This window comes from Leptonychotes weddellii, chromosome 6 (genome assembly GCF_054177405.1).
Source record: "Leptonychotes weddellii isolate Sample4059 chromosome 6, ASM5417740v2, whole genome shotgun sequence".
Taxonomy (NCBI): Eukaryota; Metazoa; Chordata; class Mammalia; order Carnivora; family Phocidae; genus Leptonychotes; species Leptonychotes weddellii.
Window position 1 is genome coordinate 62123235 of NC_138374.1, and position 16252 is coordinate 62139486.

A 16252-nucleotide genomic window follows, 5' to 3' on the forward strand; every position below is an offset into this window, starting at 1 on the left:
TGACCTTCATACCTGAACACTGGTACAGTGGGTTCAAATAAATTTCCCTTAGTTGTCTTCTAGAATCCACTATTGCTGGAGAGAAGTCAGGCATCTGTGGAATTCTCCTTCCTTAGTATTTGGTTTTTTTCTGGGAGCTTGAAGATGTTCTTTTTGTGTGTGTGTTAAAATATACATCACATAAATTTGCCACTTTAACCATTTGTGAATATATAGTTTGATGGCATTAAGTACATTCACACTGTTTGCAACCATCACCACCGTCCATCCACAGAACAACTCAAATACAAACTCTGTCCCCATTAAACACTGACTCCCTCCCCCAGCCCCTGGCAGCCACCATTCTACCTGAATTTGACTCCTCTCAACACCTCACATGAGTGGAATCACAGGGTGTTTGTCCTTTTTTTTTTTTTTTAAAGATTTTATTTATTTATTTGAGAAAGAGAATGAGAGAGAGAGAGAGAGCTTGAGAGGGGGAGGGTCAGAGGGAGAAGCAGACTCCCCGCTGAGCAGGGAGCCCGATGCGGGACTCGATCCCGGGACTCCAGGATCATGACCTGAGCCGAAGGCAGTCGCTTAACCGACTGAGCCACCCAGGCGCCCCCCAGGGTGTTTGTCCTTTTGTGACTGGCTTATTTTATGTAGCATAATGTCCTCAAGCTTCATCCGTGTTGTAGCCTGGGTCACAATTTCCTTCCTTCTCAAGGCTGAATAATATTCCATTGTATGGCTAGACCACATATGATTTATCCATTCATCCATCAATGGACACTTGAGCTGCTTCCACCCCTTGGCTACTGTGAACAATGCTGCCACGAACATGAGTGCACAAATACCTGTTCAAGTCGCTTCTTTCAATTCTTTGGAGCACACGTCTAGAGGTGGAGTTGTTGGATCATATGATAATTCTATGTGTAATTTTTTTGAGGAACTCTTTTTCACCTTGAAGTCCCCAAATTTTATCAGAATGTGTCTAGGTGTCAATGTTGAACATCATGCTGAACATCTGGGGGCCCTCAACTGATCTTTCATCTCTCTACAAGCTTTCCTTCTTTTGTTTTGTTGACTAATTGCTCTGCTTTTCTTTCTTTTTTTTTTATTTGCTCTGCTTCTTTATCTTTCTTCTCTCCTTTTGGAATTTCTATCAGATAGGTCCATTCTTCATCTTCTGTGTTCATCATCTCTTGTAGCTTATATTTCTTTGTCTTTTACATACTACATTCTGGAAGAATTTATTGATCTTCCAGCTCATATATATTTGATATTCAGCTGTCTCTAATGTACTAGCCTAACTATCTGAGATTTTCTAATTTATGAGAATTCTATTTTTTTTTCTGTTGCTTCTAACTATCTATCTATCTATCATCTATGAAATTAGTTTATGTACTTTCTTTTGAGGTGAAATTTACATACGATGAACTTCACATGTATAATTTGATGCATTCTGACAAATGTACATACCCATGTACCCATGTACCCACTATACCATCAAGATATAGTGTATTGCCATAATTCTGGAAAGCTTCCTCCTACCCCATTAAGGTAAATCTCACTTCTCATAAGCCACAATTGTTCTGATATCTATCCCCATAGATCAGACTTCTTAGAAATGGAATCATACTCTTTTGTATGTGGCTTCCTTTGCTCAACATCATGTTTCTGAGGTCCACCCCGGTTGCTGTGTATAGCAGGCCCCTTGCTCCGTTTTGTTACTGAGTAGCATTCCATCACTGGCCTCCCCTGAGAAGTGATGGCAGACCCTTGTAAAACCTTCTGATTGGGAAGATGGCCTCTGGACAAGGAAAGCGGAGAACTGGCACACAAACCTTGGGCCATATGCAAAACCCAAGTAATGGCTTCTCTGTGAGGGTGGGCACCGACTTCGACTTCATTCACCCTTTTAGATAAAGGGGGCAGGACCCACATCTGGGTCCTTGCTGGGCCTCATGATGAGACTGTGGATGCCACAAAGCCTTGTTCTCTGTCCAGCATCCTAAGTGAACCAAGTTCTGGATTACAGACAACGTGTCTTGTGAACCAATTACCCATCCGAATTGAAGACCATGGACTTTCAGGTCCTCCGATTTTCTTTTGGTCTTTTTACAGTTTCCATTTCCCTGCTGAGATTCTTCATCATTATGTTCATGTTTTCCTTTAAGTCCTTGAACACGTTTATGAAGCAGACTTTAAAAGAGCTAGTTCCAACTTCTGCATCATCTGGGGGTCTGTTCCTGTTAAATGGTTTTGTTTTTCTTGGTTATGGGTCACGTTTTCCTGCTTCTTCATTTATCTAATAATTAAGAAGTCTAGATTGTTTCCTTCCTTTAAAGGGTGTTGAATTTTGTGTTGGCAGGCAGTCAAATCACTAGCAGATCCATTTAATCCTTTTAGGCTTGTTTTTTTTTCTCTGTTAGGGCACTCTATTTTGTCCTAGGATGTGAACCTCATTCTAGGTGGTCTTACACCTACAGTGTGTCCTTCCTGGGGTTGTCACAAGATGCTCAAGGTGCTCACAGGATCCCTCCATCCTGGCAAGGCCACAACTCCACTGTCTCTCAGTGGTGTCAAACCGCCGATAGCTCTGCTCAGCTCTCACCCCCACAGCGGCCACTCTCTGCAGAGCCTCTCAGAATCTCACTGCCCGCACACAGTCGAGCTCTCAGCCAAGGATGACAAGGATCTCCCATGCTGACCTCCAGGTACTCCTCACCTTGAACAGCTCCCTCCTCTTCTGGACTCTGCCCTGTAAAGTCCAGACACTTGAATAGATCCCAGTTCCAATCGCTGCCTCCTTAGCTCAGTAAGACCACCATAGTCTGTTTAGGCTCCACATGCACAGTGGTTTAGTACATAACCCAGGTAGAGAGCTGGGGTGAACCTGGGCTCACCTCAGGTGTTCCCCTCTTCTCGAAAATCACAGTCTTGTAATTGCCAACACCTGAAAATAGTTGCCTTGTATTTTGTCCAGTTTTAGAATTGCTATGGTGTGGAAAGGCAGTCAAGTACTCAGTACTCCACTGTAGCTAGAAGCAGAATTCAACTGTAGAGATTTTTAAGTTTCCTTCTGTTTCCTGTATCAACTGATTCCTCACAGATTTGCTTTTATGTTTGAGACTGATGCCTGTGTCTTATTTTGGTTCTTATTCAGAGTGTGTTTACATTAGTGTTTTCAGGTAGAATGCTTTATAAATTTTAAAATACTTATAGCATAATATTAATAAACATGCATTTAAAGTTATGAATTCTTTTTAAAAAGTGCTCTAGTTTGTTTTTCTAAAAACACCTCCCAAGATTTTGATGATAAACTTACCTTCATAATCGGAAGAAGGTCTTCTACTTTGTGTACCTTTTCCAGAGCTTCTCTAACTTCCAACAATCCTTTAGGATTATTAGCTCTTAAAAAGAGAAAGAGCGAGAGACAGAGAGAGAGAGAGAGAGAGGGGGGGGGAGATGGCAACTAAAATTAATACAGAAATGTAATAATTAATTACATTAACTGCTATTACCTTTAATTTAATAAATCATCCTCAATTGTGAGTAGATCAATATTCAAAATGGTGGGCCAGAACAAAAGTTTCTAAATAATGGGATGGCTTAATCCTCATAAATTTGGGGCTGCAGATGACAATTAAGAAAATAGCAGTCCATCTAGAAAGTGAAACAGGGAAAAGCAGAATGGATTGACAGCCAGTGTGTATATATACATGTATGGATCTTGGTTTGGCCATGAAATCTTGATTCTCCTATGCCATCTCTGAAATTAGAAGTGATTTTTTTTTTCCTTTCTGAAGTCGCTCAAATGGAAGTATCCTGCTAGGTTTTTATACCAATTTTATATTTTCTTGGTGATAACGATCCATTCAGAATTCTTTTTCCCCCAGTGTTTTGTTTGTTATTATATCTATACCATATGGCCTTTCATGTGAGGGAGAATGAATATGAAATCCTGAATAAAGAAATTCAAAGAGCGGGCGCCTGGGTGGCTCAGTTGGTTAAGCGACTGCCTTCGGCTCAGGTCATGATCCTGGAGTCCCTGGATCGAGTCCCGCATCGGGCTCCCTGCTTGGCAGGGAGTCTGCTTCTCCCTCTGACCCTCCTCCCTCTCAGGCTCTCTGTCTCTCATTCTCTCTCTCTCAAATAAATAAATAAAAAATAAAATCTTTAAAAAAAAAAAAAAAAGAAATTCAAAGAAACGTCCTTCTCTTTAGAGAAAAGAGATCAGAAAAGTCACAATATTGTAAGATTAAAAACACTGTGGATTTTGTGAAGCTGTTAAAAGGTTGATAAGTCATTACTGAAAGACTTTATGATTCCAAACACTGTGTAAACATTTGATATACTTTGTTTAGTCTGTCAATAAGCTGTTTTCAAGTTTTACAAATATAACTAATGTAAAATATATCAAAGCTAGCAATTACTATGAAAAAGAAAACTGAAGGATTACCCGTGATAAACAAGAATTCTATCTTTAATAAAATGAAGAATCTTCTCAAAATACTCCAGGTATCTCATGTTAATCACCTGACCCCTGTAAGAAAAAAAATTTTAAGGATCTTTTTACAAAGGAACATACCTGAAACATCTGATTTCCACGTTAATTCAAAAGAACAATAAGAGAGCCAAGAGAATAAGGTAGCAAAAAAGTTTGGAAACGTGGTTGCTTGCGACCAATGAATAGAAGCAGCAAAGAACTGTCTTAGTAAGATGGCTCGTCAGCTCTTGCAGTTTTTTCTGGTAGGAGAGGCACCAAACTCAGCCCCGGAGATGCCAAAATGGAAGAAAGATCCTCAAGTACTTCTAGGCCAATTTCCTTTTAGGAAGCCCTTTAGTTTTTCTCCTCTCCCTTGGTTCTCCCTGTAACATTATCTGCTCCCACTCCTTGCAGTTGAGCTCACAAGTGGCCTTCGTCTCTGCCTGCTCTACATATTATTTTACTCACATTTCTATCCCCACCTCCTAGTTTTACAACTCTCTCCCCGAACTTCATGTACAGCCAACATGCTGATGTACACACCCCAGCGGCATACATGTGTCTAACACGTACACACCCAACTGCTCCCTGGGTTCCCTATCGACATCTCAAACCTCAAGTCCGTAACTGTGAGCAAGAAGTCACTCCCGTACCCTGCACTGCCCCCAGTCCCAGCCCCAAACACAGCCACCTACTTTTTGTCCTACTGTCACCTGGCCGACTGGAAGGACCACACACCTGAGCCAGAGCGGGGACTGTCTCCCATGGCTCCCCACGCTCTCCCTGATTCCCAACCCACCACCAGTGCTCCTGAGGCGACACTCTAAATATCCATCCCGTCCCCTCCCACTCACTTCCACAAAGCTGATACTTGTTCATCTGAATTATTACACAACTTTCCAACCACTTCCCTTCCCTCCCAGGTCACTACCTTCTCCCAGCAATCCTGCCACCTACAGCCAAAGTGACCATCTGAATGTGCAAATCTGCTCTGCCACTTCTCCGCTTACAAGCTCTAAACAGCTCTCCATCATCTTTAAAAAAAAAAAAGCCTTAAATGGCATCTAAAGTTATTTATATTTTGAAAGAAAGTTTTTATATTTGGGTCTCTGCCTGTCTTTCAAGCCTCAATCCCTGACAATACTCTCTGAATTGTTAAACTAATCACCAGTCCTAATGAAGGAGTCATCCTTTCCTGACCACGCCTGACTTGCTTGTGCGTCCATGCCTCATCCACCTCTCTGCTTCCCATCTCCCCACACAGCACAAGCATCACCTAAAGGCTGGATTGGACACCCCTCTTCTGTGTCCCCCTGCATCCTGTACACATGACCACCATCACTCTGAACATAATACATTGCAGTTTACCAGTCTGGCCTCACTAAGCGACGTCACTTATTGCACAGCACAACACAGGACAGTGGCCTTCAGTTAAAGCCAGTGGAGTCTAGCTATACATGCCACAAATTAGAAAGAAACAGGAACACACAAGTCACAAAAGGAAAAGAAATTTTTTTCTAGGAAGTAAAAAAAAAAGTATAAATGACATTTCCATTAAACTTAATGTCAGACTTGTACTGAGTGATACTTTCTTGATCAGGCTTCTGGAAGGAGAAGCATTTTAGACGTGACACAACTACCACATTTGTAAATTTTATCTAGAAGTAAATTCACGGCTCCCCTTGAAGCTGATGTTCTTTAATATCTGTTCATCATCTATTTTGAGGGTGGCTAAGCACATGAAGATGGGTAAGTACACATGTCCCTAATTTGCAGAGCCTCTGGATAAGACAGAAGCTCTCTGATTAACCTGGCTCACCCTTTCAGGAAGGCTTAGCTACCAGAGTGTTACAGAGCCAACCCCTCTGTTTGTTGGGGTTTTAGAGATGGCACAGGGGAGCGCTTCCCCCACCACAATTCTTGTCCAAGAATTCTTTGAGCCATGCAACATAATCAGGATATTATGGGAAATGTAATGTTCTCCCTCTAATTACTTGCTGTGATGTTTTAGGACCCTTTGAGAAGGACATCCTAGGCAAAAATCTGGCAGTCTTCCCTTCAACTGAGCTGTGCATCAAAGAGAAGAGCCAGGGGAAGGAGCATGGCATGTCCTGCATTTCTTCCTGCAACTGGATTAGCTGAAGCGAATGCAGGCAGGACCCCACAGGCACAGAGCTAATCTGTGTATGCCCTTGTCCAAAAGTCACCAGGGAGGGAGCAAGGGTCACTCACGGTCTCCATGACCTATTTGGAATAAACTCCCGTGAAAATAGGAAAGATGCACAAAAGATTCCTACCTGATCAAATTGATGTGGTTATTAAAACCTCTGCTAAGACTTCGTGCTGGCATTTGATCTAACCACAACACTGGCTGGTCTGGGTCGGCAATCCTATAAAACAGAGCTTGTTAAAGATGAAGACCTTATAAAACCTACAAATGCTCAAAAGCATTAACAACAAAACATGAGAAGTCTTTGCAAAAGTGGGGAGAAAGCAACTGCTCAGGCTATTACATCTAAAAATATGCAACACCAACCTGCAGATTCCAAATAGATGTTCCAGTTGGACCAAGTAGGAAGTCAGTACAGGTTTACTAGAAGGGCAGTATTTTTCTCATATAAGTGAGTATCAGTGGTTTACCCCACTAAATTGTAGCTGGTTAGGCAGGCACACACTTCAACTATCAAAGGACTGGTACACCGAAGTTCATTCAAAGGCACCCCAGATTATGTTATGCTCTTTCAAAGAGACTGCTTTTTCGAAAACACTTCACTTAAAAATATGCTTGGAAACTTGACAGCACTCAATCCCTATAATTCATAAACACTAGTTGAGTGTATTTTAAAGAATAACGATGCCAACAATTTCTGACAAACTTGAGAGAGGAAAACGTAACTTATAAGGCCTATTGTTAGTAGACAAACAAGATTCAAAACCTGTTAACTAAGTGGGAGGTACAGGCCTCCAGTTATGGAAACAAGTCACAGGGATGAGAGGCCCAGCACGAGGACCATAGTCAGCGATACCGTAACAGTGCTGTGTGGGGACAGGTGGTAGCTACACTCGTGTGAGCACAGTGTAACATACACACTCGTCGCATCTCTATGCCGAACACCTGAAACTCACATAATACTGTGCGTCAACTATACTATTCCAAAACACCTGTTAACTAGGGGAGGCTTCTACTGTTTTACAATGATAACACTTCGCGTTTATTTTCATTTAAAGATTAGTCACCGTCTCCACTTTACTGCAATGTCGAACATGTCTCTCCACTGCATTAGCCGTGTTTTCCCATTCATTCGAACTTTCGAGTTGGTCCACGTACGCTGGACAGCTTGCATGACCTCCAATGCTGCCAAACCCATGGCTAAAAGAAGGAAAAGTTGAGAAAACAAGCGTTTGTAAGTACACTTGAGAGGAACTGATTTTCACCCACTTTACACAGTCTCGGGGATAACTCCAGAATCACTGTAGAAAGAAAGAATTGTTAAGTATTGATAATTTAACAAGACCAGAGATACATTACAGTTGTGACGGTCCTAATAAAACTAAAATCTATCGGAAATGTAGAGGCACCCCCAAAGTTGTCTCCTCCCAGCTCTGCCTCCTACTGATGCAACCGGAGGTTTAAATTCTCCCTCGCTCCCACACTAAGCAAACAGCTCCCGTGGATGAACCGTCTGATCTGCAGTGATGACCTAAGACCTATATTCTGTATCTACACTATCGCAACAGCATAAAAGTCATGCTGGCGGCAGTCTTCTTCCAGAATTCTCTGAATGAATCTCTACACTTTTGTCTCGATTAAATGGAGATTCTGAGTCAACAGCACAAATGATTTTTTTTTTTTAAAGCACAACAGGGTTTGACAATCCTTGTTCTTATGTCAGAAATATTTCCATGTTCAGACAGTTTCAGAATACCTCTGTGTATTCTCTTGTTTGGCAGGAAACCAGGTGTCTCATATTGCATCAGTGATCCCAAACGATCAGCTACACAGATCAGCTCTTGTACCTCGGGCTTATAACTCTCAAAGTTCTGATGTAACACGTCTCTGGAAGAAACATTACATACATGGTAAGGACTTTTACGACAGATGTCTGGTAATCCAATTTCACCTGGAAAACAGTCATTTCCTCCACTGGAAAACTAATCAAGAAACCTATGACCATAGAATCTCGTCAGCTCCTAAAATCCAAGTTCCCAGATGCCACCCAGGGGCCAGGAGACTTTTCTAGAGACAGCAGTGCAGGCCTGCCATGTTAATGCTCTTCTGCACACAGATGATTCTCTAAAAAGGAGTGGTAGAGAATATATATAACCTCTTTGACCAGTCTATTTTAATACTTCTGATTACATAATAATTGACACACAAAAGCATACAACCTCATTAACCCAATTTAAGAACTAGAACAATTATGTCTATTTGTATGCTATCTTCTCCACCCTATCCTCCTGCCTCCCAGCAAGAGAGAACTTATGTTGAATTTTATGTTCATGATTCCTTTTTTTCTTTTTAAAAACTAGGTTACAAATGTATGTCCCTACATAATATATTCTATAGTTTTGCCTATGAACTTTATGGGAAAAATGATATGACATTGTAGTTTACTGACTTGCTGTTTTTTACTCAACTTTATATTTTAGGATTAATCCACATTGTCATATGGGTTGTTGGCTTATACTGTTGTACAGTATCCCACGTGGGCTGGCATCACTTTTATCCATTCTTCTGTTCGTGGACAGTGGGGATGATTTTCAGTTTTCCATTTGAACAAACACTACTATCAGCAGTCTGGGACAGATCTCCTGTCGGACATGTGCACAAGTACAAGTTTCTCTACTGAATATACACAGCAGAATTGTAAGACTGTAGGATGTACAAATGTTCAATTTTACAAGATAATCACAAACAGCTGGCCAAGGCGGTTATAGCAATTTCAACTCTCACCCGGTGTATATAAAAATTCTCTTGGGGAAGAATGAAGGGGGGGAAATCGGAGGCGGAGATGAACCATGAGAGACTATGGACTCTGAAAAACAAACTGAGGGTTCTAGAGGGGAGGGGAGTGGGGGGATGGGTTAGCCTGGTGATGGGTATTAAAGAGGACACATTCTGAATGGAGCACTGGGTGTTATACGCAAACAATGAATCATGGAACACTACATCAAAAACTAATGATGTAATGTATGGGGATTAACATAACAATAAAAAATTAAAAAATAAAAATAAATAAAAATAAATTCTCCTTGACCTCCCCCACCCTTCTGGTCAATATTACTATTATCAGACTTTGTAATATTTGTTCATCTCCCAGGTGAGAAATGGGGTCAGATATATTTATGAACCAAATTTGCCATTCATGCTTTCCCTTGTTCACGTGTTTTGCACAATTTTCTACTGGTTATTTGACTTTCACCTTTTAACTTGTAGAAATTTTTCATAAATTCTGGATACTAATTTTGGATACTTAATCAGTTTACAGGTTGCAAGTACCTTTTCAGAGTTCAGGCTTAGCTATTCATGGTTTAGGGCATCCCTTGTCAAACAGTAGTTCTTAGGTTCAATGTAGTCCAATTTATTAGTCTTTCTAAGGTCTACACTTTGTGTGTCTTAAGAAATCCTTTTCTACCTTAAAATTAAGAAACTATTCACTTCTATTTTCTCTTAAACTTTAAAAAAATTTGCGATTCATATTTAAGATTTTCATCCATCTGGAACTGGATCACAACTACACCATCATAAAAATCAATTTTGTTTTTATCCATATGACAACCTAATTGTAGCATTCCCACTGGATGAGATCCTCTCTAATCTATGGTCCACCTTTGTCATTTATCTAGGCTCTCCAGATAAATGCTTCTAAGCTCTCTACTATGCTCCTTTGGTCCACCTGGGTATCCCCGCACCAATACCAACCACTCTGTCTTCATGACTATCTGAAATCTTGCTGTCTGCTAGAATAAGAAACCTTCATGACGATGATAAGAAACATCATCGTCTTCAGGAGTATCCTGATTACTCTTGGTCCTTTGTTCTTCCATACAATTGAGAGAATTAGCTTATCAAGTTCCTCAAAAAAATGTTGGGATTTGGAATGGCATTTTATTGAATCCATAATTAATTTGCAGAGAATTGACCCATTGATATTATTGAACTTCTTATTCTTGAACAGTATTTCTATTTGTTTTCCGTCAGTAACTTTCAATAATGTTTTATAATGATTTCCATACAGGTTTTGTACAACATTTGTAAGATATATTCCTAAGTACTTATTGCTATTATAAATGGTACTCTTGTTTGTTGCTAGTATACAAAATGCAAATGAATTTTATAAGTATATTAATTACAATCCCACCTTGCTAAACGTACCATTTCTTATAACTTGTTTGTAGATTTGGGGGGTTTTTTTGTAAAAAAAAAATCATATGAATTGCAAATCTATATAACTTTGATTTTTCTTCTGTTATGCACTGTCTAGAACCTCTACTTCACTGCTGAAGAGAAGCAATGATTTCAGGCTTTTTGGTCTTGTTCCTGATTTTATTTTTATTTTCATTTATTTATTTACTTACTGCTCCTGATTTTAATGTGATTATATCTAACACTTCATTAATTAAAATGATGTTTGCTACAGGTTTCTAATAGTTAACCATTTATCAGGCTGAGGAAACACAGCAGTCCTCGCCTCCCATCCACTCTTCACTTTTTGCAGTTTCAGTTACCTGAGGTGCTCTGCAGTCCAAAAATATTAAATAAAAAATTCCAAAAATAAACAATAAGTTTTAAATTGCATATAGCTTTTATTATATATATTGCTGTAATTGTTCTTTTTTTTTTTTTAAGATTTTATTTATTTATTTGACAGAGAGAGAGAGACAGCCAGAGAAGGAACACAAGCAGGGGGAGTGGAAGAGGGAGAAGCAGGCTCCTGGCTGAGCAGGGAGCCCGATGCGGGGCTTGATCCCAGGACCCTGGGATCACAACCTGAGCCGAAGGCAGATGCTTAACAACTGAGCCACCCAGGCGCCCCTCTATTTTATTATTAGTTCCCATTGTTAATCTCTTACTGTGCCTACTTTATAAGTCACACTTTATCACCGGTATATATGTACGGGAAAAGACGTGGTACAGCTGGCCCAAACAGTGCCGGTGTTGGAAGCATGGGATGCTGACCTCCACTGCCCTGCAGTTGAAAATCCGTGTGTAACTCTTGATTCCCCCAAAACTTAACTACTAACAGCCTACTGTTGACTGGAAGCTTAACAATAACAAAAACAGTTGATTAACACATACTTTGTATGTTGTATGTATTGTACACAGTGTTCTTAAAATAAACTAAGCTAGAGAAAAGAAAACGTTAAGAAAATCATAGGAAGAGAAAATACATTTATAATACTCTATGGTATTTACCAAAAAAAATCCACATAAAAGTGGATCTGTGCAGTTCAAACCCACGTTGTTCAAGGGTCAACTGTACTCATAGGGTTCGGTACTATCCACAGTCTCAGACATCCACTGGGGGTCTTGAGACATATCCCCCACACATAAGGGGGGACTATTGTGCTTTGGTCTTCCAGTTTGCTAAGAGTTTTAAAGTGTAAATGGTTATTTTTTTTCTACTTGTTTTTCTGTATCTGTTGGAATAATTAATGTGGTTTTTCTCCTTTAATCTACCAACTGGCAATTATATTTATACATTTTCTGAAGTTAGATCACCTTTTTATTCCTAGGAAAAACCCAATTTGGTATGATACTATCTTTCTTATATACAGATGAATTTGGATTTTGTTTAGGATTCTTAATCCACACTTAAGAGTAAGAATGGCCTCTAATTTTCCTTTCATGTGCAATCTTTATCAGCTTTGGTATCATTGTTGTACTGGCCTTACAAAATGATTTAGAAATATTACCTTCTATTCTCCTCAAAGTTTGACAGAACACTTCTGTGATACCATTTGGGCTTGGTGATTTTGAGGTATGTGTGTGTGTGTGTGTCTGTGTGTGTGTGTTGTGTGTGTGTAAGTGGGGATATTTTTAAATACCAATTCAAAATCTTTAATAATCATAGAACTATTCAGGCTTTTTACTTCTTCTCAAGTCAGTTTGATAAATTATGATTTTCTAGGAATTAGTCTATTTTTTTTAAAGATTTTATTTATTTATTTCACAGAGAGAGAGAGACAGCACAATCAGGGAGAGTGGCAGGTAGATGGAGAAGCAGGCTCACCGCTGAGCAAGGAGCCTGATGTGGGGGCTCCATCCCAGAACCCTGGGATCATGACCTGAGCCGAAGGCAGACTCTTAACCAACTGAGCCACCAAGGCGCCCCAGTCTATTTATTTTTTTGTGTTTAAATTTATTTGCATGCAAATTTTCATGGCATTCTGAGCATTTTAATATCTGTTCATCTGTGGTTATATCTCTTTTTAGCATTTCTAATAGTTTGAGCTTTTTAGTTACTTTCATTAAAAAAAAAATCAATCTCACCAGAAATTTTATATTAGTAAAAAAAGACAAAAGTTTGACTTTGAAGAAAGTCTGTTTTATATTTAATTTTCATTAATTTCTCTCTTCAGCCTTATTTTCCCTCCTTTCTGCTTTCTTTGTTGTTTTCCCTACTCCTTTATTTTTATACCTACCTATTGACTTTTCTTCTAGTATAACATTTAAAAACATTAATGGGACACCTGGGTGGCTCAGTCGGTTAAGCGGCCGCCTTCGGCTCAGGTCATGATCCCAGGGTCCTGGGATCAAGTCCCACATCAGGCTCCTTGCTCGGCAGGGAGCCTGCTTCTCCCTCTGCCTGCTTCTCCCCCTGCTTGTGTTCTGTCTCTCTCTCTGACAAATAAATAAATAAAATCTTAAAAAAAAAAAAAATAAAGACATTAATGTTTCTTACAATATTGATCTCACTGTATTCCACAAGTGTTGGTATGTGGAGTTTTCATCTTTTTTCATTTTTAAAGCATATTCAAATTTCCACTGTAGATTTCATCTTTAATCCACATTTTAATTATGTCTGCTTTCTAATTTCCAAATAAGGAGGATTTTTTTTCCTTATATGTATGTTTAATTATACTGTGGTCAATTATGACACCACTTATTTGAAATGTATTTAAATATGCATAGTAGGTGGTCAGCCTTTATAAATGACCTAAGTGTTCTTGAAAAGAATATGTATTCTTTGATTATTGGGTACACAGTTCTATAGTAAACTATAAGTTTGTTAATTATGTTGTTCTAATAGTCTAAATCCTTACTAGTTTTTGGTGTCTGACTTACCAAAAATTAGAATCTCTCATTAGGATACTGAATTTATTGATTTCTGTGTATTTCTATCAATTTTTAAAGTTACTTTTATTAGGTGTATATAAGTTTAGATTTATATCTTTCTGGTGATTTTAACTTCTGTCCTTATGTAGTAATAATCTTTGTTACCAGTAATTTAAAAAAATTTTAGGGGCACTCAGTCAGAGCATCTGACTCTTGGTTTCAGCTCAGATCATGATCTCAAGTTGTGAGATTGAGCTGTCGGGCTCTGCAAGAGCAGAGTCTACTTGAAATTCTCTCCCTATCTCCCTCTGCCCCTCCACCCGCTCACACACACTCTCTAAAATAAATAAATCTTAAAAAAAAAAATAGGGTTACCTGGGTGGCTCAGTTGGTCAAGCATCTGTCTTTGGCTCAGGTCATGATCCTGGGGTCCTGGGATCAAGTCCCATGTCAGGCTCCCTGCTCAGTGGGGAGCCTGCTTCTCCCTCTCCCATGCCCCACCCCACTGTTCATACTCTCTCTTGCTCAATCTCTCAAATAAATAAAACCTTTAAAAAATAAAATTAAAATTAATTTAATAATTTTAAATCTATTAATATTGGAGGAGCAAGATGGCAGAGGAGTAGGAGACCTAAATTTGGTCCTCTCTCAGGAATTCAGCTAGATAGTTATCAAGCCATCCTGAACACCTACAAACTCAACAGGAGATCGAAGAAAAGAATAGCAGCAATTCTATGAACAGGAAAGCGATCACTTTCTGAAAGTCCTATTCTATCCCTTCATTGTATTTAACCTTATTTTTTGTATATTTATAAGTTTTTCTTTCTTTAAAATTTTGGGATACAGTTTCTTCTAACAGACCAAAATATACCCTAAATCTAGTGTATGGCTTTGTTCTACTCTCTCACCTGATCACATTCTTTTTTTTCTTCTTCTTTCTTTTTTCAACCAACTTCTCATCAATTCCTTTTTTAAAATCTTTTTTTAATTTTCATCTTTACAGTCATATTCCATCCCTTCATCAGATTTACCCTTATTTTTTTTTGAAGATATTATTTATTTATTTTGACAGAGGGAGACACAGCGAAAGAGGGAACACGAGGAGAGGGAGTGGGAGAGGGAGAAGCAGGCTCTCCACTGAGCAGGGAGCCTTATGTGGGGCTCAATCCCAGGGCCCTGGGATCATGACCTAGCCGAAGGCAGACACTTTACGACTGAGTCACCCAGGCGCCCCTATCCTTATTTTTGTATACATAAAAGTTTTTCTTTCTTTAAAATTTTGGGAGGCAGTTTCTTCTAACAGACCAAAATATACCCAAAATCTAGTGTGTGGCTCTCTTCTATTCACCAGCCTGATCATGTTCTTTTTTTTTTTTTTTTCCTTTCTTCTCTCCCCCCAGTTTTGGGTCCCTTCTGATTTGTTTAGTGTATATTTTTCTGGGGTCATTGCTACCCTTTTAGCATTTTGTTCTCTCATTCATCTATTCTTCTCTGGAAAAAATGACAAAATGGAAAAACTCACTTCAAAAAAAAGAGCAAGAGGCAGTACTGACTGCCAGGGACCTAATCAATACGGACATTAGTAAGATGTCAGAACTTGAGTTCAGAATGATGATTATAAATACACAAGCTGGGCTTAAAAAAAGCATAGAAGGTACTAGAGAATCCCTTTCTGGAGAAATAAAAGAACTAAAATCTAACCAAGTTGAAATCAAAAAGGCTATTAATGAGGTGCAATCAAAAATGGAGGCTCTAACTGCTAGGATAAATGAGGAAGAAGAGAGAATTAGTGATATAGAAGACCAAATGATGGAGAATAAAGAAGCTGAGAAAAAGAGAGATAAACAACTAAGGGATCACGATGGGAGAAATCGAGAGATAAGTGATACCGTAAGACAAAACAATATGAGAATAATTGGGATCCCAGAAGAAGAAGAAAGAGAGAGAGGGGCAGAAGGTATACTGGAGCAAATTATAGTGCAAAACTTCCCTAATTTGGGGAAGGAAACAGGCATCAAAATCCAGGAGGCAAAGAGAACCCCCTCAAAATCAATAAAAACAGGTCAACACCCCAACATCTAATAGTAAAACTTACAAGTCTCAGAGACAAAGAGATAATCCTGAAAGCAGCTCGAGACAGGAGGTCTGTAACCTACAACGGTAGAAACATTAGATTGGCAGACTTATGCCAGAAAGGACTGGCATGATATATTCAGGGCACTAAACAAGAAAAATATGCAGCCAAGAATACTATATCCAGCTAGGCTGTCACTGAAAATAGAAGGAGAGATAAAAAGCTTCCAGGACAAACAAAAACTAAAAGAATTTGCGAATGCCAAACCAACCCTACAAGAAATATTGAAAGGGGTCCTCTAAGCAAAGAGAGAGCCTAAAAGTAACGTAGACCAGAAAGGAACACAGACAATATACAGTAACAGTCACCTTACAGGCAATACAATGGCACTAAATTCATATCTTTCAATAGTTACCCTGAATGT

The 16252-nt window shown here is 39.2% G+C and overlaps 1 protein-coding gene across 1 annotated transcript in view; it reads right to left on the reverse strand.

Moving 5' to 3' along the window:
* TTC13 (tetratricopeptide repeat domain 13) overlaps positions 1-16252 on the reverse strand; it is a 74624-nt gene that overhangs the window by 14365 nt on the left and 44007 nt on the right. The window contains exons 10-14 of the mRNA XM_081823163.1: positions 8401-8626; positions 7712-7844; positions 6772-6864; positions 4448-4531; positions 3314-3398 (exon numbers count right to left, since the gene is read on the reverse strand). Of these exons, the coding sequence (XP_081679289.1) occupies positions 3314-3398; positions 4448-4531; positions 6772-6864; positions 7712-7844; positions 8401-8626 (621 nt within the window). The remainder of the gene's footprint in view (positions 1-3313; positions 3399-4447; positions 4532-6771; positions 6865-7711; positions 7845-8400; positions 8627-16252) is intronic.